This window comes from Geotrypetes seraphini, chromosome 7 (assembly GCF_902459505.1).
Source record: "Geotrypetes seraphini chromosome 7, aGeoSer1.1, whole genome shotgun sequence".
NCBI lineage: Eukaryota > Metazoa > Chordata > Amphibia > Gymnophiona > Dermophiidae > Geotrypetes > Geotrypetes seraphini.
This window is the reverse complement of record NC_047090.1, coordinates 24,234,163-24,261,197: the sequence shown is the minus strand read 5'-3', so window position 1 is coordinate 24,261,197 and position 27,035 is coordinate 24,234,163. Positions and strand designations below refer to the sequence as shown.

The window sequence follows — 27,035 nt, the reverse complement described above, 5'->3', positions numbered from 1 at the left end:
ACACTTACAATCTAAATTTGTACCTGAAGAAATGCTGGGTTAAGTGACCTACCTAAGAGTATGAGTGGCAGTGGGATTTGAACCACCTTCCTTTCATCAGCCCAGTGCTCTAAGCAATAGACTACTACAGTATAATCTTGTTATAACGGACTTCAAGGGACCTGGAAAAACAGTCCGTTATATCCAGAGTTGCATATTTTTAAAATTTTATTTAGGTCAGCTTGAAACAACGTACAATCAATGAACAACAGTCACTGCACAAGCATCTCAGCAACATCAAGAACAAAACTCAGCAAAACATTGGTATGGCACGAAATGATTGCAAAACCAGAACACTAAAAGATGTTCTAAAGCATTATGTCATACTGTAATGGAAAGAAAAATGCTCTGTCATTTTGTTCTGGACTGCATTTTGATACTATATCACCGGCACGCCACGCGCCTTGTAGGTGGAACCTGCATGTCCGTTATAGCCGAACAAAACTACAGCTAAAAGCGGCTCTGGGGACCAAATTGGTTGTCTGTTATATCCGAAAGTCCATTATATGTGAGTCTGCTATATGCAATGATTTTCTGCATGTTTATAAAGGCGCACGGCCGGGACCAGCGGACCTCATCCACTATAGACGAGGTTCCATTATAAGTGAGTCCGTTATAACGAAATTATACTTTATCCTAGGACAAGCAGGCAGCATATTATCACTGATTCAGTTTCAGTTTGTGGTCTGTCATCCATTTTTCCACTGCTTGTAGGGTTTTTTTCCAATTTTTCTGTAGAAGTGGGGTCGGGAGAATCGAAGGGTTGAAGTATGGTGATATCATCAGCTAGCTGAAAGAGGTTACATTTAGGTTGTCTAGGGTGGAACCCAGAGAGGATAAAAAGAAGTTGAAGAGAGCAGGTGAGAGTGGTGATCCTTGAGGTACCCCGCAGGGGTTGGACCATGGATCTGATTTAAGATTGTTTGATTTCACTCTATAAGATCTGGTTTTAAGGAATCCTTGGAACCAGTTATATACTCTGCCTGAAATCCCTATGGCTTCTAGTGTCTGTAGTAGGATGGTGTGGTCAACCAGATCGAATGCTGCAGATAGATCAAGTTGAATTATCAGCATCCTTCTGCCTTGGCTGAGGTGCTGTCGGGCTGTGTCTAGTAGGGTTACTAGTAGGGTCTCCGTGCTGTGGTTGGATCTTAACCCCGATTGAGAGGGGTGGAGAAGATTGTGGTCTTCCAGGTAATTTGTGAGGTATTGGGCAACAGTCCTTCTATAATTTTGACATATATTGGTATCGAGGCGATGGGTCTATAGTTAGCGGGGTTATCTATTAGGCCTTTGTGATCCTTCACAATTGGAGTGATTATGATTTCTCCTAGGTGCTGCGGGAATTGACCTTCAGTGAGAGTAATGTGGATCCATTGCATGAGGCTGGTCCTAAATTTGGGGGTAGCATTAGTTATCAGATATGAGGGGCAGTGGTTCAGGTCGCATGAGGCTTGACTGTATTTTTTGTAGAGTCGATTCATATCTGTCCAGTTTACTGCAGGGAATTCAGTCCAGATCCTGTCTGCTGCAATGGTTTCTCCTATTTGGGGGGGGTTTGTTGTTATCTCGACTAGGTGGGGTCGTGTGTTATTGAAGATTGTCCTGATTGTTGTGATCTTGTTTTTGAAGTGGTCTGCGAGTTGGGTGGCTGTTGGTGGGTGCTTTCCTTGAGCTGCTAGGTAAGGTTTGGTGTCTGTGAGGTTTTTTACTAAGTTGAAAAGTTTTTTTGAGTCTATAGACTCCGTGCCTACCAGCTTGGAGTAGTAATCTTTACTTGTTTCCTTGAGCTTGGTCTTGCATTGTTTGATAAGACTTCTCCATGCTATTTTGGATTGATGTTGGTTATTTTTTTTCCAGTTTCTTTCCATTTGTCTGCAGTGCCTTTTGAGTTGGAGAAGTTCGGCGTCAAACCTTTTGTCTGATTGTCTGCAGATTTTGTGTTTTGATTTTATTGGAGCTAGCTCATTTAGGATTGTTTCGCTTAATGTTTGCCATTGCGGTATGAATTCTTTGGGGGGGGGGGTCTATGGATTCGATTTAGAGATCTGCTTTATCCCAGAATGTGGTTGGTTTCGATTTTTGGGCAGGTTTTGATGGGGGATTTGTGGGGTTTGTGTTTGTAATTGCATTGAGCCCAGTTGATATTGAAGGTGTATTTATAATGATCTGACCAGAGGGAGGGGTTCCAGGATCCATTTGAGATGTGTATTTCAGGTGTGTGAGGTTATTGTGTCATGAATGCTGCAATATCTAGTTGGTGGCCTTTTTCGTGTGTGGGTTGGGGGTTGAGTATTTGGTAGGATAGTGTTTTGAGGTAGGCGAGTAGGCTTTCAGTTTGAGTGGAGGTATGGTCTTCAAGGTGGAGATTGAATGTCTCCTAGTAGCAGGTTGTAGGTTGATGTTAGTAAGTTCTGGAAGATGAAGTCTTTAAGCGTATATTTTGTAGCGCTCCATTTTCCTGGTGCCATATAGCAGAGAATACAGGTTATGGTGTCTTTGATTGTATCGCCAGATAGTTGGCAGGCTAGTAGATCTAGATCGGGTGTAGTGTGTTTGTCTAGGACTTTTATGTTGAGATTGTTTTTAGCTAGAATTGCTAATCCTCCCCTCGCTTTTTTTCCCTGCAGACTAGCTCTACTTTATATCCCTTAGGGCAGAATTCTGTTATGCAAGGATCTGAGTCAGATGTTAACCAGGTTTCAGCTAGGAATAGGCAGCCTAGTTGTTCTTTAATTATCCAGTCCTTTATTAGGTCTGCCTTTGGGCTTATCGATCTTATGTTCATATATGCACAGGCTATTGAGGTGTAGGTTGTATTGGGATTTTGGGTGCATATTGGATGGAGGAGGTTTCTTGGTTGTGGATGGGTGTGGGATGTTGTTCTTGGCTTGGGGAGTGGTCTTTTTCCCCAACTGGGGGGGATGCTTTTATAGGTGATCATTGAACAGTCTATCAGATTTCTGGATGGTTGGGGTTTTCTTGAAGGTTGGAAGTGTCTGTTGGACTCTGATAGAATTGGGATGGGGGAGATGTGGTATCCAGATGTTTTCCAATTTGTTAGGAGCGGGAAGAGTAGTAGGAGGGAGAACAGGAGTTTAGTTGTGTAGGGTGTCATTTTTGATTGTATGTGGGGGGGCAGTTCTTCAAGATGAGTCTGTGTGCAAATGTGGGGGAGGATTGGCGGTGTTGATCCTGAGCTGGGTTTTAGTTTTGAGATTAGGACTTGAAAGGGGAAGAGCATAAGTTGCCTCCTTACATTTCTGCTCTTCTGGTGGTGTTACGATTGAGTTTTCTTGAGCGAGTGTTGGAATGACTTCTATTGGGAGCGTTGTGTTGTTCAGCGTCCTGTGTCTCTTCGCGAAGTCGCTTCACAAAGGCGCGTGCTAAGACGCACACGCCTTTATCGTGCGCCTTCGTCAGCGCGCCGTTGGCTTTGCTGGCTTTAGTGCAGGATCCTCTGCTGGCTCGGGGGAGGGGGCGGAGCGGTGCTCTCATGCTGGGCCCCCGATGCTGGTTTTGGTCGGCTCTGCTGGCTTTAGTGCAGGATCCCCTGCTGGCTCAGGGGAGGGGGCGAAGCGGTGCTCTCACGCTCCGGTGCTGAGCCCCTTTCACCCTTTTCACTTGGTTTCCAGGCTTCTGATAGGGTTTTTCCCCCTGTGAAACCAGCTCTCTAGTCCCTTCATTTCGTTTGGGACCTTACTATAGTTCTTTCTAGTTTGTTGAAGCCATTTTTTGGCGGTTCATCTTTAGTTTCTTGCCTGGCAAGTGTGTTTCCTTATTGCTCTCACCTCTACCAGGAGAGTCGGTGAGTTACCTGTATTAGTAGCAGATTCATCCCTCACAGTTTTTCATCATGCCAAGGGGGTTCTGCATACACGTCTAAAGTTTCTTCTAAATGTTGTCACTTTTCTTTTCACTCAGTCACTTATTCTGCCTGTGTTTCTTTCTACACCTCATTTTCCTACTGAAGAACATGCTTTGTATACTTTGGACTATACATGAGCTTTGGCCTGCTACTTTGATTGGACAAAGCCTCACCATTTTTTTTCTCTAACTTTTCTTTTGATTCACAAAAAAGTTAGGTCATTCTTTTTCAAGAGAACAATTTGCGCCTGGCTGGCTGTCTGCATCTCGTTCTGCTTTGCTCAGTCTGGCCTGGCATGAGACAGTCACAGCCTACAGAGTTAGAGCTCTGGCAGCTTTTTGTTCCTTTCCTTAGATCTACACCATTAAGGACCTCTGTAAAGCTGCCACCTGGTCCTCAGTTCATACCTTCACTTCTCACTATTGTCTGGATTCTTTCTGCAGCCGGGATGGGCACATTGGCCACTCTGTATTTCAAATTATATTTTCTTTCTCCAACTCTCTCACCATCCCATCTCTGTTAGCTTGGAGGTCACCCATCAGTGAAAATATGCTGCCTGCTTGTCCTAGGATAAAGCACAGTTATTTACCGTAACATGTGTTATCCAGGGACAGCAGGCAGATATTCTCACAGCCCACCCACCTCCCCGGGTTGGCTTCTTAGCTGGCGTATCTTAACTGAAGGACCGCGCGCCCTCATCAGGCAGGAAGGCACTCGCATATGCGTGGTTCGGGCTATCGCAAACTTTTTGAATTCTTAAAGTGGCAATGCACTTTTTTTTAAAGTAGTCTGAACCAGATCTCTGTCGGTGACATCACCCATCAGTGAGAAGATCTGCCTGCTGTCCCTGGATAACACCTATTACGCTAAGTAGCTGTGCTTTTATTTGGCCTGTTCTTCCCTGTGTCCTTTTAATTCTCAGCTCAGTCTGAAACAGACTTGGAATTCTGATGATTAAGCCTTCATTTTTTAAAAATCTGACCCACTGTTCTTTTCTGATTATTCCAACACCACACACATGGCTGAGGGCCTTCCAGAATTATGGACCATGGACTAAATTCAGCCATTAATTATTGTCCTTAACAATGACTGCAATCCCCTGTATTTAACATTACAGGTAGCAAATCCATATTCAAACAGCATCATCGGCTACTTTAATCCTTACATTATTCCTAAGTCTACCACCCCATAAATTGAGGTTGCAGGGTGGTAGACTTAGGAGTAATGTAAGGAAATTATTTTTCATGGAGAGAGTAGTGGATGCCTGGAATGCCCTCCCGAGGAAGGTGGCGGAGAGGAAAATGGTGATGGAATTCAAAAAATGCTTGGGATGAACAGAGAATATATATATTATCCCAGGACAAGCAGGCAGCATATTCTTGACTGATGGGTGACGGCACCGACGGAGCCCCGGTACGGACAATTTTAGAGTGATTGCACTCTAAGAACTTGGAAAGTTCTAGTAGGCCGCACCGCGCACGTGCCTTCCCACCCGACAGAGGCGCGCGGACCCCAGTTTCTTAGTTTCCGCGGAGCTAAGAAGTCGCTTTTTTCAATGGCTGTTGAAATTTTTTCCTTAACGCCTTCCCGCTCGCGAAACCTTTTTGGAAGTTTTTTTCCCTTCATTTTTTTTCTTTATTTAAAAAAAAAACGAACGTTTACTTTTTATTTTTCTCGTCACTTCGGTTTTGCCCCTGCGGGGCCTTCTGCCACCATCGAGGCCTCGGCCTTCGATTTGGCAGAAGCCGTTTTTACTTTCATGCCCCCCCAACCAGGGTTCAAGAAGTGCCAGCGGTGTGCACGGCCTATATCCCTCACGGACCCACACAACTGGTGCTTACAGTGCCTAGGTCCTGAACATCAGGCTTCCACCTGCACCCGCTGTGCCACGTTAAAAAAAGTACCTTAAAAAATCGCCAGATACAACAGCGATTACTTTTCGGTGCCGAAATGTCCGATCCCGCATCATCGACACCAGCTTCGGCTCCATTGCAGTCGGCACCCTCTTAGTCGACACTGCGCAGGCGTTGCAACACCCAGGTAAGCCGGCTAAGAAGCCTTCCCCGCTGGAGCGTCCTCCGGTCTCGATTGCAGCGAGCCCAGTCCTGCCGACCGTGAGGCGCCCGCGGAAGCGCTCCGCCCCTATCGAGGTGAGTCCCTCGACCTCGGGCTCCTCATCTTCGGGGCGTCGAGCGGCACCGCAGGTACCACAAAAGAAAAAGGCGGTACCGGTGCCTTCTTTGGATGAGCGCATTGCAGCTATCATACAAGTGCAGCTCAAGGAGCAGTTACAACAACTCCTTCCTGCTCTCTTGGCACCGAACCTTCCGGTCCCGGTCCGGTCTGAGCCACCGGTACCGGCAGTGGAGCAGCCCCTACTGTCAGCATCCACTGTTTCGGTACCGGTTCACTCGGCATCATCGGTATCGATGCCAGTCCTTGCACCGGAGCCGAGAGCCCAGCATCAGTCGGTGCAGACTTTGGCACCGTTGCAGTCGGTAACATCTCCTCGTACCGTATCTATGAGGTCGGGTAAGTCGGCACGCAAATCCCGACACCTAGAACCCTCTACTCCGGAGTCTCGGGACCGCGCCTCCCATATTAGGGACCCTGATCTGTGGGGTGACTCCGAAGAGCCTTTTCTTTCTGAGGGTGAGTGTTCTTCGGATGAGGATGATCCTGCTATTCCTGATCCATCCTCCAAACATGATTCCACATCTTTCACTTCTTTCTTGAAGGACATGTGCAAATCTCTTTCCATTCCTTTGGAGGCTGAGTCTAAAAAATCCAAGGCCTTTCTTGATGCCCTTGACTTTGACCAGCCTCCAAAGGAATTTTTGAAACTCCTCAGTCTTCTCTCCAGGAGGTTCAATCCCTCCTCCTTTTGAACGCCATAGAGGAAGTTCCTCTAGATCAAAAGGGACAGGGATTCTACTCACGTTACTTTCTAGTCCCCAAAAAAACAGGAGATCTCAGGCCAATTCTAGATCTTCGAGATCTCAACAAATGCTTAGTCAAAGAAAAATTCAAGATGCTTTCTTTAGCCACTCTTTACCCTCTTCTCAATCAAAACGACTGGCTATGCTCCCTCGATCTCAAAGACGCATACACTCACATACCGGTCAATCTGACCTCCAGACAGTACCTCCGTTTCATGATCAATCACTGTCATTACCAATACAAGGTGCTGCCCTTCGGCCTTGCCTCCTCTCCAAGAGTGTTCACCAAATGTCTGATTATATGGCGGCCTTTTTACGCTCTCACCACCTTCAGATCTTTCCTTACCTGGACGATTGGTTGATAAAGGCCAATTCATCTCAGACAGTACTCCTGGCCACCAACCAGACCATCCTGTTTCTCCAACTTCTGGGGTTCGAGATCAATCTACCCAAATCTCATCTCATCCCCACTCAGAGACTTCAATTCATTGGAGTGGTGTTAGACACAGTCCTCATGAGAGCGTTCCTGCCGTCCAACCGTCTTCAAACTCTTCAGTCTCTATGTCAGCAGGTGCTTCTACAACGTTCCATCTCTGCCAAGCAAATGATGATACTCTTGGGTCACATGGCCTCCACAGTTCATGTCACACCCTTCGCACGTCTTCACCTGCGCACTCCTCAATGGACCCTAGCTACCCAGTGGTCCCAAGCGACGGATCCCTGCTCACGACACATATCTGTGACATCGTCTCTTCGTCAGTCTCTACAATGGTAGTTGATATCCTCAAATCTCTCCAGAGGTCTTCTGTTCCATCTACCTCCTCATCAACTTGTCATCACCACCGACGCCTCCCCTTATGCCTGGGGAGCTCATTTGAACGAATTCCAAACTCAAGGACTTTGGACAGCCCAGGAAATGAAGCATCACATCAATTTCCTGGAACTCAGAGCGATGTTTTATGCCCTCAAGGCCTTCCAACATCTTCTCTTTCCTCAAGTCCTCCTGCTGTGCACAGACAATCAAGTTGCGATGTACTACATCAACAAGCAGGGGGGGACAGGCTCTCGCCTCTTGTGCCAGGAAGCCCAGAAGATTTGGGCTTGGGCCACAGATCACCAACTTTTTCTGAAAGCTATCTACATTCAGGGAGAACAGAATTCTTTAGCAGACAAGCTCAGCAGAATTCTTCAGCCTCACGAGTGGACACTCGATCCTTTAACTCTACAGTCCATCTTCGCTCAGTGGGGCACTCCTCAGATAGACCTCTTTGCAGCTCCTCACAATCACCAGCTGCCCCTATTCTTCTCCAGACTCTACTCTCCTCACCGTCTGGCAGCGGATGCATTTCTCCTCGATTGGTCCAATCTGTTCCTGTACGCTTTCCCTCCTCTGCCTCTCATGTTGCGAACCTTGTTCAAGCTCAAGAGAGAAAGAGCCACCATGATTCTGATTGCTCCACTGTGGCCCAGGCAACATTGGTTCTCCCTTCTACTTCAACTCAGTGCCAAGGAGCCTTTTCTTCTTCCGCTGTTTCCTTCTCTGCTTACGCAACATCAGGAGACACTTCTGCATCCCAACCTTCCGTCTCTGCACCTGACAGCTTGGTTTCTCTCAGGCTGACTTCTCATAATACTTCTTTGTCTCAGCCCGTTCGTTCCATTCTGGATGCCTCCAGGAAACCGGCCACTCTGCAATGTTACCATCAGAAGTGGACACGATTTTCTTCCTGGTGTCTTCTTCATCAACATGATCCCACTTCCCTTGCTGTGGAGACTTTGTTGGATTATCTACTTTCTTTGTCTGACTCTGGCCTTAAGTCTACTTCCATCAGAGTCCACCTTAGTGCTATTGCTGCTTTTCATGAGCCAGTTCATGGAAAACTTCTCTTGGCTCATCCCTTGGTGTCCAGATTCATGCGGGGTCTTTTCAATGTGAAACCACCTCTTAAAGCCCCTCCTGTAATCTGGGATCTCAATGTGGTTCTTTCCGCCTTAATGAAGCCTCCATTTGAACCTTTGGCTACCACTCCTTTCAAGTTTCTCACTTGGAAAGTACTTTTCCTTATTGCTCTTACCTCTGCCAGGAGGGTCAGTGAGCTACATGCACTAGTTGCAGATCCACCTTTTACGGTCTTTCATCATGACAAGGTGGTTCTGCGTACACATCCAAAGTTTCTCCCGAAGGTTGTCTCTGAATTCCATCTCAACCAATCCATTGTCCTGCCTGTCTTCTTTCCGAAACCTCACTCTCATTCTGGAGAACAGGCTGTACATACTTTGGACTGTAAGAGGGCTCTAGCTTACTATTTAAATAAAGCGTACTAAGCCCCACAGATCAGTTCCCCAACTCTTTCTGTCCTTTGATCCGAATAAATTGGGACGTCCTGTTTCTAAACGTACGTTGTCTAATTGGCTGGCAGCGTGCATTTCATTCTGTTATGCTCAGACCGGACTGACACTGGAAGGTTCTGTCACGGCCCATAGAGTTCGAGCTATGGCAGCATCTGTAGCTTTCCTCCGTTCCACTCCTATTGAGGAAATCTGCAAGGCTGCTACTTGGTCCTCAGTTCATACTTTTACATCTCACTATTGTCTGGATGCTTTCTCCAGACGGGATGGACACTTCGGCCAATCTGTTTTGCAAAATTTGTTTTCCTAATGGCCAACCTTCCCTCCATCCCTCTTTTTGTTAGCTTGGAGGTCACCCATCTGTCAAGAATATGCTGCCTGCTTGTCCTGGGATAAAGCACAGTTACTTACCGTAACAGGTGTTATCCAGGGACAGCAGGCAGATGTTCTTGCGTCCCACCCTCCTCCCCGGGTTGGCTTCTTAGCTGGCTTATACTAACTGGGGACCGCGCGCCTCTGTCGGGCGGGAAGGCACTCGCGCGTGCGCGGTGCGGCCTACTAGAACTTTCCAAGTTCTTAGAGTGCAATCACTCTAAAATTGTCCGTACCGGGGCTCCGTCGGTGCCGTCACCCATCAGTCAAGAATATCTGCCTGCTGTCCCTGGATAACACCTGTTACGGTAAGTAACTGTGCTTAATTAGAAAATGAATGGTATAAATTGATGAACTAAGGCCAGTACCAGGCAGATTTGCACAGTCTGTGTATAAGACATTTCAGTTTAGAATGTGCTAGGGAATTACAGTAATTTGGAACATGAGGACGATGCTGGGCAGACTACGGTCTGTCTAGGCTGGAGTGAGCTTCAATGGAAATTCCAATACCTGGAATCTAAGGACAGAATTGGGTGGACTATAAGGTTAATGGCCCAGGAATAAGTAAAAAAAGGCAATGTAATTATGAATTTATAATGCATGTAAATATTGGGAAGACTGGATGGATCTTTCAGGTCTTTATCTGCTGTCATTTACTATGTTTACTTTGAAAATCAAACCAGAGACCTCCGCAAGGCAGCACTGCTACTCAGTCACTGAACTTTACCCAAAATGCTACTTTCAAATGTAGGGTCTTGAATATAAAAACAAAACAAAACACCCACATGTAATGTTAGAAATATTTACTTTATTGACCATGATGTATCAATACACAAATGGACAAAGACAGAGGTAACAATACCTAGTTTGTAAAATGCAGTCAGAACAAAAAAATAAGGTAACATTTGGTCCTTCATACCTGAGAATTTGAAAACAGTCAACTATGCATCTCAGATTAAAGTGTTTACATTTTAATTTTAAATTATACAAGGAATTTATGCCAATAGATTAACCACCACAGTACTCTATTAGCAAGCCTATCATTTTACATATGTATACAGCATATACACAGAGGTGCATTAGAACAAAAATATTAAAAATTATTTAACAATCCTATTTAGACTTCCTGTAATCAAAGAATGTTAATTTTTAATTTTGTTAAGACTACATTAGGCACAGATGCTGATCAAGACTAATACAGTATTCTTTGAAATCACCACTCAGTGTGAAAATAAGAGCAAAATTCTTTGATATTTTATGCTTTGCATGTTGATCCATGGATCAGGAGTAATCAATATACTCCACAATAAACAGCGATGGGAGGGAGAAGAACAATAGCAGCAGCATTGCTGGTACCATTATTAAATGGATCAAATAAAATTGTGTTTTAAACAGAGTAACCATGAGATGAACTGAATAGCAGTACAAAAGCTTTCTAAATTGAAAGAAAACAAACTTAGGCAGCACACATCAGCAGTGCTTATGAAGTTCAAAAGCTCCCATGAGGCCATGCTCTCGATCCACCTGGACATTCTACTTTTGCTGTTGTAGGTTTCTGGGGAACAATTTCCCTGTTAGTCTCTTTGTTCTCTTCCATTTAAAGAACACACAGACTCAGTGTTCCTGTCAAAATCCAAACAAAATAATGCAACGGCCTAATGCTTAAGCTGGAAAGTGTACTGAAGAGTTTCAGAGCACTGTAAAAGGGTTGTATCTTGAATACATATAAAAAGAGCATCACCTTTACTTGACAACTGGCACCACATTGTACAAAGACAAGTGATTTGATGTGAGATCTGTTCAATTCCTTTGCTCATTTTTAAGTGCAATGTTGGATTATGCTTCAGGGCTCACAGTGGTCCACTTTGAAGGCTTATAGTCTGTATGCAACATTTGACAGCTTTCAGTCAGTGAAGAAAACCAAAATACTATCGGAAGAAATAATGTCAAGGTAGAGATGATGCAGAATGAGTCTGATGTGATCAATTTTACTCATTTCATCCCATGATCTAAAGTAGTGCTGTTAGCCAAATTTCTATCACTGGTTTGCTCTGCAAATACAAAAGAAAATAGGATATTAAGTATCTTTGTTAAACTTGCTCTTTAAGTGACAAATTCACAACAAAGGTTTCTTCAAGGTCACTATCCTGGCACGCAATGGATGCTGAAAAGGGCATTTGTAAAGTGATGCCTCTGCATCATACTATTCCAGTTTCTAGTACAGTCAAACCTCGGTTTGCGAGTAACGCAGTTTGCAAGTGTTTTGCAAGACGAGCAAACTTTAACTCGCAAAGCAAGCGTTGACTCGATCAACGAGTGCATCCACCCCGGGAACCGGCTTCTCCCCCCCCCCCCCGCGGCCCACCCCCAAACCCTTACCTCCAGTGGACACCAGCAAACAGCACGCACCAACCCATGCCGGCACCACCGCCCTGCAATCTACTCCTGACATTGCTGCCTGGATGTCCCTGGGTGGGGAGAGTTATGCAAAGGTCCACCCTCTAGCCCTGATTGATGGAGGGCAGGCAGGAAAGAAAGCATCTCAGTTCCTTCTACTACTTTGTAGAGGCAGTGCTTCCTGGATGTCCCTGGGTGGGGAGAGCTGTGCAAAGGTCCGCTCTCTAGCCCTGATTGGCGGAGGGAAGGCAGGAAAGAAGGCATCTTGGTTCCTTCTGCTACTTCGTAGAGACAGGGAGGAGCTTATGCAGGAAGTGGAAGCAAAAGGGAGTGGAGCTTGGTCGAGGGAATGCTGCACTCCAGCTCTGAAACGTGGGCAGCCCCCTCCCCCCTGCCTGCCTCGCTTTCTTCAGCCCTGTCTCCTCACTGACGCCCCACTACTATCACCTCTCTCATTCTGTGCGGAGCTGCCAACGCCCAGTAAAAGGTGATCAGAGCGGAATGGGGCCATGAGGTGAGACCACAGTGATAGTAATAGTGGGAAACCAGAACGAGACGGGTCCATGAAGTGGGACCAGAACCTGCAGCAATAACAGGCACCGTGAGGTGATGCTGGAATTTTAACACTCTCGGAGTGGCTGGGGGCCGAGAAGGAGCCTGCACGGAGAACCAGGCCTGGGGGTGAGAGTGGGGCCTGTTAACGTTCCCACCAGGGCGAGGACAAGAAAAAGGGAAACTGGAGGACTGGAAACTGGCGAATGTCACACCTATCTTTAAGAAGGGATCGAGAGGTGACCCCGGGAACTACAGGCCGGTGAGCCTGACTTCAGTTATAGGGAAGATGGTGGAAGCAATGATCAAGGACAGCATTTGCGAGCACATCGAGAAAAATGGCCTACTGCGGACAAGCCAGCACGGATTCTGTAAGGGAAGGTCGTGGCTGACAAACCTTCTGTACTTCTTTGAGGGAATAAGCAGTCAGGTGGACAAAGGGGAACCCATAGACATCATTTACCTCGATTTTCAAAAGGCCTTTGACAAGGTGCCACATGAAAGGCTGCTTAGGAAGCTGTGAAACCACGGGGTGGGCGGGGATGTACACAGATGGATCAAGCACTGGCTGTCAGGTAGACTACAGAGGGTCGGAGTAAAGGGCCAATATTCTGACTGGCGGGGAGTCACGAGCGGTGTGCCGCAGGGATCGGTGCTGGGGCCGCTACTCTTCAACATATTTATCAATGACCTGGAAACGGAGGCAAAGTGTGAGGTTATAAAATTTGCAGACGATACCAAACTCTGCGCCAGAGTTAGGACCAGGGAGGAGTGTGAGGAACTGCAAAGGGACCTCGATAAGCTGGAGGACTGGGCAAACAAATGGCAAATGCGCTTTAACGTAGATAAATGCAAGGTCATGCACATAGGGAAAAAGAACCCGTTGTTCGAGTATAAAATGGGGGGGAGATTGCTGGAAGACACCGGACTTGAGAGAGACTTGAGTGTGCTAGTGGATCCATCCATGAAACCATCCGCACAGTGTGCAGCAGCCTCGAAGAAAGCCAACAGGATGCTGGGCATCATCAAGAGGGGCATATCAACCAGGACGCGGGAAGTCATCATGCCGCTGTATCAAGCGATGGTGCGCCCACATCTGGAATACTGCGTTCAATATTGGTCGCCGCACCTCAAGAAGGACATGGCAGTTCTTGAGAGAGTCCAAAGGAGGGCAACGAAACTGGTAAGAGGGCTGGAAAACTGCCCATATGCCGAGAGGCTGGATAACATGGGGCTCTTCTCTCTGGAAAAGAGGAGGCTCAGGGGGGATATGATAGAGACCTTCAAAATACTTAGGGGCATAGAGAGGGTGGACAGGGACAGGTTCTTCAGACTAAAAGGGACGACAGGTACGAGGGGGCACTCAGAGAAACTGAAGGGAGATAGGTTCAAATTAAATTCAAGGAAGTTTTTCTTCACCCAAAGGGTCGTGGAACAAATGGAATGCGCTCCCGGAGGAAGTGATCCGGCAGAGTACAGTACAGGGATTCAAACAGGGACTGGACAGATTCCTGAGGGAAAAGGGGATCGTGGGGTACTGAGGGAGGTGCTGGGGTGTTGCATAAGTATAGACAGCTCACCAGGTCGTGCAGGTGCAAGGCCGGAGGGTTAGGACATTGATGGGAAGATAGGACTTCGATGAGAAACCTAGGGGGCAAGGGGGCCCCTTCTGGTGATTAAGGCAGGTCATGACCTGTTGGGCCGCCGCGGGGGCGGACTGCTGGGCGGGAAGGACCTCTGGTCTGACCCGGCAGAGGCACTGCTTATGTTCTTATGGTCTGTGGGGATGGAAATTGAGGGGAGTACATACACTGGGTTGTAGCGGGGAGGGGAGAAGAGGGAGAAATGCGGAAACAGGGAGTGGGAGAAGTGTTGGACCACAAGAAGACATAGGCCTGTTTTTGGGATGTGGAACAAATCATTCGAGTTTCCATTACTTCCTATGGGGAAACTTGCTTTGATATACGAGCACTTTGGATTACGAGCATGCTTCTGGAACAAATTATGCTCGCAAACCAAGGTACCACTGTAGTTGATAGGGAAAGGCAGTACTAAACATGTGAAAGATCACAGCTTTAAACGGAAAAAAGCACAATTTCTACTGTAGTATATATTTTTAAAGCTCCTACCACAATAGGCAACTGTCATATTGCCTGTGTGAAGCAGGTTGCTGCAGCATAATTTGGTTCCCTATTAAATGACCCATTTTAAAATGTAACAGTTTATTCCTTTTTTTGGAGACTAATCTCTAGTAGTAAATTTAAAAATGGCACCTTCAAACACGGACTACCCCTGCATCTCCATGGAGAAATAAAAAGGCTAACTGTACCTGCTAGTGTAATAGGCACCTCATTTCTGAACCCTTGGGTAGTCAATCCCTTCCCATGCCAATTGTGTAGAGAGCCTCAGGTCAGAAGTGGCTTATGTGACAGATGCTCTATATCAGTGGTCCACAACCCTGTCCTGGAAGATCACCAGACCAATCGGGTTTTCAGGATAGCCCTAATGAATATGCATGGAGCTAATTTGCAGGCCTGTCACTTCCATTATATGCAAATATCTCTCATGCATATTCATTAGGGCTATCATGAAAACCCAATTGGCCCAATGGTCCTCTAGGACAGGGTTGGGGATCACTGCTCTATATGATATTTTCAGGGTATTGAGCAGTTTCTGCTTATGTTATTTCCATCTGAAAAATGCTGTGGATCAGGCAGAGGGTGGGGGATTCATCCTCCAAGACAACACTGAGCAAGTTACTCTTTGAAGGGCAATTGCTGTCTGGAAAGGGTCTGGATGACCTCATGGCCAGTGTGCAGGATCGCAAGCCAAAGTCTTTACCTGACAGTAGACCAAGAGCCTCTAGGGGGGTCAGGTTGGGGTCATTTTCCCATCTCTAGACATTTTTGCCAGTACTTGGGAAGTGCTTCGGTCCAGAAATCTTTTCAAGACTCGAAGCAGAGATTTGGGGGATGCCATGCGCCCCCAATCTACAGGATCCCACACCTAAGAAGCAGTTCTGATGCCAGGACAATAGCTGAACCTCCAAAGCTAGGTGGGAGGTTAAAGCCTATTGGGAAGCCTGGGTGGGGATCACTTCAATTCATTGGGTCTTGGAGATTATTCAGGAGGGACACAACTTGAGTTATTCTGTCCCCTTCCAGACCTTTTTGTGGACTCTCCAGCAGGGAGACCAAAGCGATCAGAGTAGAGTAATAGTGCAGAGGTTGCTGAAGGTAGCAGCCATAGGACCCATTCCAGAAAAAGAATTGGGCTTAGGCAGATACTAAATACTTCATAGTGCCCAAAAGAGACTCAGAAGACTGGAGGTTGATTTTGGATCTCAAGTCGGTCAATATTGCCCTCAAGATACTGCATTTCCAAATGGAGATGGTTTGATCAGTAGCGCCAGGAGAATTTCTCACCTCTCTGGATTTGTCAGAAGCCTATTTGCACAGTCCCATTTTTTCAGAGTACAGGAAGTTCTTACGGTTTCATGTTCTGGAGCAGCACTTCCAGTTTTCAACCCTGCTGTTTGGACTGGTCACAGCACCACATTTCACCAAAGTGACAGTGGTGGTAGCTGCACACCTCTGCAAGACGGGGGAGGGTATAGGTGCATCCGTATCTGGACAATTGGCTTATAACAGCTTCATCTGAAGGGTTGTGCAATGTGTGGTTGAGCTTCTGCAAAATCTGGGCTGGGTGGTCAACTTCTGGAACAGCCACCTGGAGCCAACAATTCCTGGAGAACAAAATTTTTCTGCCAGGTGGCCACAGAACGAAGCTCACAGGGAGTTTCAGGATAGGCAGGCATTGACAGCTTGGCATTCCCTGAAGTTGCTGGGGTTGATGGTAGAGATTATAGATGTGGTCCCCTGGGCAAGAGCACACTTGTGCAATCTCCAGGATGCGCTTCTATTCCACTGATCTCTGCAAAGGGATGTGTTACATGTATGCATCTGTAAGTGATATATAGTCTGGCCTGGTGGCTGAAGCCTCAGGCCTTGGTGATTCTGACTAGAGAATGACACAGAGACAAATTTTTCCCCGTCCCCACAGGAAATCATTTTCCTGTCCCTACCCCATTCCCGCAAGTTCCATCCTGATCTGCACAAGCCTCAAACACTTTAAAATCGTAAGTGTTCGAGGCTTGTACGGTTAAGGCAGAGCTTACAGGGACAAAACTCATGGGGACAGGATGGGGAAATTGAATTCCTGCGGGGACAAATTTGTCCCCTGTGTCATTCTCTAATTCTGACTACAGATGCCAGTCTTTATGGTTGGGGAGCGCATTGCAAATGGCGTCCTATTGTGGGATGCTGCTCTACCTCCCAAAAGTGATCAACTGGTTGAAATTGAGAGTCATACGCCTAGTACTGCAAGCAAACGAGACAGCACTGTAGAGCAAAGCTGTATGAGTTTTTTCAGACAATGCAACAATGGCTCTCTCGAATGCACATGTAGCAGGAGTGGATAATATGCAAGCAATTTTCTCAGCCAGAAGACTCTAGATCTCGAAGAATGAGCTCTATCTTAGGAGGCATTCAACAACATGTGAGTCAGGGGCACCCGACATTCAATTTGATGGCGTCGGCAGCCAACAAAGAAAGTGGCACAGTTCTTCAGCTGAAGATAAGAACCAGAAACTGACAGCTTAGACTCTCTGATGTAACCATGGCCAAAGACAGGGCTCCTTTATGTCTTCCCTCTTTGGCACTCAGGGCTGGTAGTTCTAGTCGCACCAGTCTGGCCAAGACATCCATGGTATGCAGACCTCGTATGTCTAAAGAGGGACCAGAGACTCAGCCTCCCATGCCATTTGGGGTTGCTCATGCAGGGTCCAGTCACCCGTAGGACCCAGAGTGCTATGGGCTTACGGCATAGCTTTAATGTGTAAAGGCCATCTGGATGGGGTGATTTCCACCCTCTTACGGTTCAAGCAGCAGTCAATGTTAGCCACCCATGTGAAAGCCTGAAAGTGTTTCCAGGTCTGGTGCACATAGAAGAGCAAGAATCCGGTTTTAGCTCCGTTTTATTTTGTCCTATCATTCCTGCAGGAGGGACTTGAGGAAGATCTGGCAATGGATTCCCTCAAGGTTCAAGTAGCAAGGCTTTCATGTTTCAGACTTCTAGTACATAAGTTGTCCTCGGCTTTGCACCTAAAGCGGCCAGGTTTCTGAACTGGGATTTGCGCCTGCATCCTCCAGTACAGTATGACACACATTCCCATTGTGGAATCTTAATCTTGTCCTGTGGGTGCCAGAAAAAGCTCCATATGAGCCACTGGAGCAGGCTTCGTTATTGGACCTCATGGTTAAGATGGCGTTTTTAGTGGTGATCACTTCAGCTCAGGTGTCAGAACTGCAGGCCCTCTCCTGCAGGGAACCCTTTCTCAGAATTTCAGGTCAAGAATGATACTGAGGACTGTACCTTCTTTTTTGCTGAAAGTGGTCTCCAATTTTCATGTCAACCAGGAACTATGTATGATTGCTTGCCTTCATTTCCTTTATATCCAAGAAGATGAATAAAGTCCTGAAATTGCTAGATGTTCACAAAGTGGTTCTTCATTATCTAGAAATGACAAATTGAGTCATCTTTGTGCTAGCAGGTGCGTTCCTTAAGGGTCGACCAGCTTCCAAAGCGATCATTTCCAGGTGAATTCGTATTGCCATTTCATCAGCCTACATTTGGAGCGGGAAGCAACCCCCCATATCCTTAAAGGTGTATTCCACTAGGGGAGTATCATCCTCCTGGGTGGAGCTACAGCAGTCTCTCTTGAGATTTGCAGAGTGGCTACATGGTTCTCTCTCCATACTTTCACAAAATTTTAGAGTGGACATGGCAGCCAAACTAGATGCTGCCTTCAGATCCTCCGTTCTATAAGCAGGCTCACATGCCCCACCCTAGATTCTGGGGACTGCTTTGATATGTCCCAAGAGTTCAGGAATGATGTGCCTATTGCACTAAAAGGGAAGATTAGGTACTTACCTCAGTAATCTTCTTTCTAATAAATAGGCACCTCATTCCTGAAGCCCGCCCTTTCAGATGTTCATTAGCCTGCTTATTGACAAGCTGGGAAGTCTGGCTTGCTTGTTTCATTTCTTTATCACAAAGACAAGAACAGAGGAGCATACTTCATTGCATTCAGGGGGTATCCTTCAGAACCCTAAAGCTGTTAGTGCAGTAGGTAACTGGGTAGGTGGCTAGTTCGTTCCACCTCATTACATGCTTAAATGTTTATATCTTCAATGTTTCATATTTTCAATATTTTGGGTTATTTATTATGAGCAGAACAGACCTGTTTCTCAGGGAAAGTCCCTGTACCCCTCCCTTTTATGTCTCCTCTCTAGGGCTGATCATCTGCTTTGCTATGAACTAGAGAATGACACGGGGAAAAAATCTGTCCCCGTCACCGGCCCACCATCCTCTGCACCGCCCCGTCACCGCCGTTCCCTTCACCGCCCCGTCACCGTCACCGCCATCCCTTTCACCGCCCCGTCACCGCCACTGCCATCCCATTCACCGCCCCGTCACCGTCCCCGCTGCATCCATATAAGCCTTAGTACTGTAATATTTAGCTTATTCCTTTCTTATAAATCAAAGTTCCTGCTGCTGAACTAGAGAAAGAGATGTTCAGCTGGCAGGGCTTTGTTTATAAATTTTTATCAACACAACTAATATACTATTTTATCCTAAAGCAAAAAATAAATAAATAAATATAATTTTTTTTTTCTACCTTTGTTGTCTGGTTTCTGCTTTCCACATCTTCTCATTGAATTCCTTCCATCCACTGTGTGTCTTCTCTCTGCGTCTTCCATTTGCTGTTACTGTGCCTTTCCCTTAACCCCCCCCAATTGGTCTAGCACCCATCTTCTTCCCTCCGCTCCCGCATAGTCTGGCATCTGTCTTCTTCCCACTCTGTCTTCCACATTTCCCTTGGGGGTCTGTTCCTCTCCACCCTCCTTCAATGTCTGTTCTATTCCTTTCCACCACCACCCTTCCCTCCCTCCTTTACCATCTGTTCCTTTCTACTACCCTTCAGCTCCTCTCACGTGGCTTATCTATCTACCTTCCTCCCTCTTATTTTCATGGCACGTTACAATGTAATTTGTGCAAGCCACTGGAGCCTGCGAGCTCAGTCCCTGTCCCATCCCCACAAACCATCTCGCTTCTGTGCTCCTATTTTCTCCATTTCTAATATCTCCCCTATGTATCTGTCATTGCCCCCCCTGTGTCCATATACCATCCCCATGGCATGTCCCCTTTATGTCTCTGTCCCTATGCCCCATGCACATAATTTCCCCTCTTTCTGTTACCTTCCTGTGTCCAGATTTCCCCTATCTTCCTCTTCCATACCAGTGTGTCTCTTCTTTTCAACCCCATCTAGCTTTTTTCCCTCTTTCTTCCCCCCCCCCCTGCTTCTAGCATCTGGCTTACCTGCCAGTCCTTCCCTTTCTTTCCTGCTGTGGGTTTTTCTTTCCGACTTCATCCCCTTGGCCCAGAATCCTTTTCCCTTTCACTCCCTCCTTCCAATTTGAGCCGGGATGGGAACACTAGCGATCGCACGGTCCCCGCAGCCACTACCTGCCTGCCCAATCGATCCTAGTGTTTAGCCAGCTCTCTCCCTTCTCCTCACCTTAGTTTATAGGTTTTCTTTTTCGGCGACCTGCACGCTTTCCCAAAGAGCCGCGCACGCGCGGCTGCTCAGTGTTCAATCTTCTGCTCTGCTGCAACTTCCTGTTTCCAGTTGCGTCAGAGCAGAAGATGAAACTGAGCAGCAGCGGGTGTGCGGCTCTCTGATAGCGTGCGGGTCGCCGAAAAAGAAAATCTACAAACTAAGGTGAGGAGAAGGGAGAGAGCTGGCTAAACACTAGAATCGATTGGGCAGGCGGGTGTGAGCTGCGGGGACCGCGCGATCCTTCATGCCTCACTGCGGGGACAAGACCATTCACCGCCCCGCGGGCGGTGAATGGCCTTGTCCCCGTCGCCGCAGCGACTGCTAGTTTTCTTCCCCGTTTTCGGCGGGTGACCCGCGGCTAAAATGCGGTGGCCGCGGGTAAACCGCCACCGTGTCATTCTCTACTATGAACTGAGGAATCACAGGATATAGGGTCAACTTGGAAATAATAAGGCTAACAAAGAGTATCAGAAAAATAGAGATTTAACAGCACTGTAAAACATTATAGAACAGAAATATACACAAAATGGCATACAATACAAATGATCCCATAGTAGACAGCATGGAAGAACATTCAAATAACATAAATACAATACGATATTCCTACAAAACCAATGAAACACCTACGAAGCACGCATTAGAGCATTGAAATAACAGAGATCTGATGTTAATGCTGACTATGTAGCTAAGGGGCCAAATGCAATAGGGACAAGATAGGGGAAAAACTCAAGGCAAATGGCAAATTATATGCAGAGTGAGGGAAGAGGAGCCAAGCTTTTACCATCTTCCTGAATTAGAGGTAGTCCCTCTGGAAGTAAGTTTCAGAGTATAGGGGCTACTCCTGAAAAGCTTTATTGGTGTTATGTTATGTGCAATTATATAATCCTGCTAAATCATCATTAATTAGAGTTCAAGGCAGGTTACAGGAAACATATTGTTATATAAATTTTGAACAGACTTAAATATGTTACAAAGAATTATACACGCTACATAAAGATATCGAATTGTTATCAAATTATACATACAGTCTAAGATAATATATCATAAAGAGCAGCTGATCATCAACATTGGCTTTGTTTCGAGTGACTTGTATTATTAGATCGGTAGCATGGAATGTTGCTACTTCTTGGGTTTTGGCCAGGTACTAGTGACCTGGATTGGCCACCGTGAGAACGGGCTACTGGGCTTGATGGACCATTGGTCTGACCCAGTAAGGTTATTCTTATGTTCTCTTATGGAAGACAGAGCAAAGAAAATGCTAGTGAGGGTCTCTACACAATTCTTGTGCGAAGGGATCGACTACTCAAGAGTTCAGGAATGAGATGCCTATTTACTAGAAAGATTGCCGAGGTAAGTATCTAATCTTCCCTTAGGTGACACCCAGGGAGGGCAATTTACACAGGTAAATATCCTCCCTCAATTCAGCTAAAAGTAAACATGGTGTTCCACAATAGACTACGTTTAAATAAAATATTTGGAGATTAGTTCTGGGGAGAAAACCACACACAGATCATTTTCAAATATATGTGTATTTGTACTTTGGCAAATTCCAAAGCAAACTTTCTCCAGATGTGGGCAATGTGGAAATTGCTCCTTTATAGTTCTAACCTGCAGCATTCTATGCAGTGAGACAGACTAGGGTACTGGATCACTCAAATGAAATCTGCACCCTACAGCATTTCAGATAGCAGCAGTGATAATTTACTACTAAACCATTTGTCCCCACTGCTCCACAAAAACACTGGAAGCAATCACATTGAGATTATTGTCAATTCCTTCACAATAGGGCTGCAAGAAAATTAAGAATTTTAATTGTGATATTTTTAAAGAATATACAACAAAAATAAAATTCCTGAAATCAAGTATAAACCACTTGTTTATCTGTAGTTTCCTGAATCTTTCATCTACTACCTAGTCCCCCATTTCTTTTCTCTGTATTCACCCTCTCAGCTCTATTCTGGTCTCTCATTTGTCTTGCCTCCAGGCCAGTGTATCGTCTCTTCTCTTTTCTCCACTCAGCAGCTCTCATATTCTTTCCCCCGATGCAACACCTCTTGCCTTCCATGTCACCCCGAGTCCAGCGTTTCTTTACTCCTCCATGCTCCCAAGCAACACCTCTCTCTCTCTCCTTGCTCACCCTTCCCTCAATGCGGCACCTTACTCCCTCCTTGCCCTGAATCCCGCATTTTTCCTCTCTCCTTGTCCCCCACCTCAATTTAGCAACTCTCTCCCTCCATCAGCACCTGCTCTTTCCTTCCATAAAGCATCTGTACTTTCTTTATCCCTTTTCAACCAGCGTCTGCCCTTAGTACGCCACTGACCCACCCCATTGTATAGCATTTGTCTCCTTCCCTTCCATATATCTCCCCATCCCTCTGTGGGTTGGCATCTCTCCCTCCCCTGTGGTCTGTCATCTCTCACTCCTCTCCCTTCCCTTTCTTCTTTCCCTCCTCAATTTGGTGGCTTTCTCCTTTTACCCCTCCCTCCCCCCAATTGGGTGCGACATTTCTCTCCCCATGGAATGGGTAACTTTCTCTCTCTCTCTTTTCTCCTCCGGGCTGCTGGCATTGTCAGTCAGCTAAACATGCTGCCTTCGGCAACTCCAGAAGCTTTCCCTCTGCTTCAACTTCTGTTCTACAGAAAGAAAGCTTTTGGGGCTACCAAAGGCAGTGTGTTCAGCAAACTAATGCTGCTGGCGGCTTGAAGACTGCAAACGGCTGCATGGGGAAGGGACCAGAGCACTCCTACAGACAAAGTAATCTCGTTAATTGCGATTAATTTTATTAATCGCCTTAACGCACTAAATCTACAGTCCTACTTCACAATGAATTAAATTCAGGTGAGTCACTGGAAATGAAAAAGGCTCAATTGTAAGTGATATCTGACACTGGATCCAATGCTACAAACCAGATTAAATTATTGCTGGCTTCGTCTTTAAAGTTCTAAGATTGCATTCACTTACCTTCTTTCTCTTTCTTTTCCTGATTCTCTTCTGCTGCAGTTTGGTCAGCTCTAAAGAATATCCGCGCACTACTCAGCGAGAAATAAAGCAACTCAAATTCCTAGAGAAACACATAACTGAAGTATTAGAAGTTCTAGTACAGGAAATAATATATTGTTTCAACCCAAAGCTCAAGTGTTTACAATGATTCCAAACTAGGAATCCCAAATTATGCCACAATCCTACAATCTTTACATACAGTATTATAACAACATACCAGATAAAACAGAATTATGTAATATTTTTGCAGCCTTAATTTTCAAAAGTTGAAATCCCCTTAAAAGCTGTTCAGATATTGTGAGATTTTATAGTATGTTTGGGGCTAAAGTACTTGCTGCTTGCATTTGCTTCCACTATAGTACGAGATTGACTGTTGAGCACAGTTTCAATGGCATATAAGGATCGAATGCCTTCACAGATTGGATAGAGGAAAATTCCTAAGTGGAGTTTTTTTTAAATCAAACCGATGAAGCCAAATTGAGGGGGGGTTTTCTCCACTTTTTTGTGTGTGTATACTGTTGTACAAGAAGAATAGCACAGCACTGTGGGGGATTACTGTCTTATCGTACTTGTGCCAGCACATTTTTTGCTTTTGATTCTATAAGTGTGCTACCCTGTGTTGAGAGAGTGCTAAAGTACCTTTTTTTCACTTTTGGTTCTTTTATGTAAAATGGGGTTGAAAATGTAGACATTTTATTAGCATTTCTACAAGTGCCTCTAGCCTTGTTTTAAGGTAAATTGTAATATTGAGAGCCGAGTTTGATTATTGAAACATTACATTAGGGACTTCTATTCCGCCTATACCTTGCAGTTCAAGGCGGATTACAAAAGAGCTAACTGAAACATTCAAGATAACAACATATAATAAAGACTTCTCAACTTCTCGTTCAAATTAAAAGCTGTTTAGAAAGCCCACAATATAAAATATTACAATAATCTAAACATGAGGATATTATACAAGGGTCCTTTCATAAATAATACACACTATTTTTTTTAATTTACATGTTTTTTTTTTTTTTTTTCAAGTATTTCTTTACAATCCTTCAATATAGTCTCCCTGCTTTGCAACTACTGAGTCCCAATGTCCGGGAAGCTTTATTATTCCATCCAAGATACCGTTTTTGTTCAGTTACCAAATGGCTCGTGTACCGGCGGAAGAAAGCTCTTCCAGAGATGCAAAACGATGCCACACATAGGTTGTTTCAACTTTGGAAAAAGGTCAAAGTCTGGTAGTAGTTTTTCAATGAGTGGAGAGCTTTATCTTCCACAGCCAAAAAAATTTTGATGAGCTCAATCAAAAGTCAAACAAATGATTATTTTTGCTTATGATTATGAAGACATCATCATCACAGACAAAGTTCCATGTGAAAGAAGTGTCACAGCAGTGTATTATCGTGATTGTTTGCAAAAAAAAAAAAAAAAAAATGCGCAGAAAAATGCACAAAACCCGACCTCAGTTGCTCTTCATGACAACACTCACCCGCACATAGGGAATGTCATTGAAAAACTACACAAATACAGCTGGGAGGAGTTACCTCATGCTCCCTACAGTCCAGACATGTGACCAGACTTTGACCTTTTTCCAAAGTTGAAACAACCTACGCGTGGGAAAAAAAATTTACAAAATTTTATTAAAAAATAGTGTGCATTATTTATGAAATGAGCCCTCGTAGTTTAGGCTAGCAGCTGAAGCTCTATATAGAAAAAAAAAATCTGAAATTTGTGTTAGCAATCTTAATGAAACAAGACTTCTCTGTCATGTGAACCACAGATCAATCAAAATACCTGAACTACAAATCACAGTTTTCTTTGAAAACTAGACCCACATTAGGCAAAAGAATACTTTATTTTTCATCCACAAGATAGTTGTCTTTTTTGGATTAAGTTTCAGAGAATAAGTAGGTATATTTATCTAGCCAATTTTGAGTTAAGTGAAGTGGGAAGGTAAAGCCGGCTAAACTGAGTTCAGTCAAAAACAGACTTCTTTGCTCTGTGGAAAACGAAGAACTGAGGTACCACGAGCGGGCGTCAGGCAGGAAGGCATTCACGTATGCACAGTGTGGGCAGTCGAAAAGTTTCTTAAAACTTATTAACTACACTTTTCATGCCTGCTGTACCAGGCTCCGTGGATGATGTCACCCATATGTGAGAATATGCTCTCTGCTTATCCTAGGATAAACCCCCTTCCTGAATTTTTTAAAAACGTTTAGCTCTTCTGGGCTGTTTTTTGGCACCAAAATGCTACAGTGGCAGCCCTCTCAGATTTCGTAATCTGATTTTGAGGCAGATAGAGGCTTTTAAAAACACCTCGGTTTTGTTTAAAATCATTAGAGACATTCTCCTCTGGCTGTTTTACCTGATTCATGGCAGATTTGCACTGGATGGCCGGCTGAGGAGACTCCATGTTCCACGTGCTGCAGAGCGCATGAGGGGAACATAAGCATTGGGCTTAGCCCCCCCCTCTGGTCCCTCTAGGACAGGGGAGTCACAGGTGGCTCTTTTTGGGCCAAAAATCCCTTCCAGAGCCCTTGGATAGTGGCACAGCGCAGATGCGCTGATGCCTCTGGGCCCCCAAGGAGACAATCAATTCCTTTACTCCGTTAAAATTAATCTTCAGTTTTGGAAAATTTAGTCAAGAGTCTGTGGCAGCCCTGGATTAATGATAGGACCAGACTGTGTGCTGCCCTTTTAAGCTGGCGGCTTTGCTGAAGGTCATCACAGAATCTTTGTGTATATTGAAGTTTGAACTCCTGCCAACTTATGCTGCTCAGTGTTCTGTCACGAGCAGCTCTAAGCCTCAACTATCTTTTTTCCTTCACATTCTGACATTAACAATGATGTAATGGAGCACTGGGAGGATGTGACAAAGGTGTATCCCCTGGCTCCATATTTTCAACAGCTATTTGTCCCGCCTAAAGTGGATTCAATGGTAGCTCAGGTTACCAAGCAACTTCTCTGCCTAGTGAAGGTGGAGTGTTTTTGAAGGATGCACAAGACCGCAGGGTGGATTTAGAAGTTCTATTACAAAAGACAGTTTGACACCTTGATATTGGGGCTGAAGGCGGTGGCAATGGCTTCCTTCTCTGCATGTGCCTGCCATACTATATTGCATCAGGATTCATCAGAGAAGGAGCCCTTAATGTTAATAAATCAAACGTTATGTTCTTTTCCTGGAAAGACAGTTCTAAATTTATTTTTCCAATCTCTATTAAGGGTACCACTTTACAGTTGATAAGTAACATCGAGATTTTAGGGGTTATCTTCGATGATAAACTAACCTATCATAATCACATTAGTAATATTGTTAAATCCACCTTTTACAGACTTTGTCAAATCCGTTCAGTATTTAAATTTCTATGTTCAAAATCTCTTAACATTCTGATTCACTCTTTGGTTATTTCAAAAATCGATTATTGTAATGCCCTACTCAAGAGAATAGTCCAAAATGAAATTAGGCGTTTACAGATCATTCAAAATGCTTCAATTAAACTTATAATGAAAGCTAAGAAATTTGATCACGTCACTCCCCTTCTTAAGAAAGCGCACTTGCTCCCAGTCGCGCATCGTATACAGTATAAATTAAGTTTGCTTACCTTCAAGTCTCTGTTATATAAAACTCCTGCTTTCATTTACAAATCATTGATTCCCTATACCCCAACCAGATTACTGAGGTCTAATGATCAACATTTATTAGTTATTCCCTCACTTTTTACAGAAAGGGTGGTAGATGCATGGAACAGTCTACCGGAAGTTGTGGTGGAGACAGAGACTGGCTGAATTCAAGAGGGCCTGGAATAGGCACATGGGATCTCTTGGAGAGAGAAAAAGATAATGGAT

General features: G+C 45.1%; 1 protein-coding gene across 1 annotated transcript in view; it reads right to left on the bottom strand.

The window, feature by feature from the left end:
* Nucleotides 1-10,355: 10,355 nt before the first annotated feature.
* The window catches only part of WASHC4 (WASH complex subunit 4), a 220,004-nt gene continuing 203,324 nt past the window's right edge, over nucleotides 10,356-27,035 (bottom strand). Inside the window, 2 exon segments of the mRNA XM_033950810.1 lie at nucleotides 10,356-11,618; nucleotides 23,160-23,259. Coding sequence (XP_033806701.1) covers nucleotides 11,560-11,618; nucleotides 23,160-23,259 — 159 coding nt within the window. The 3' untranslated portion in view covers nucleotides 10,356-11,559.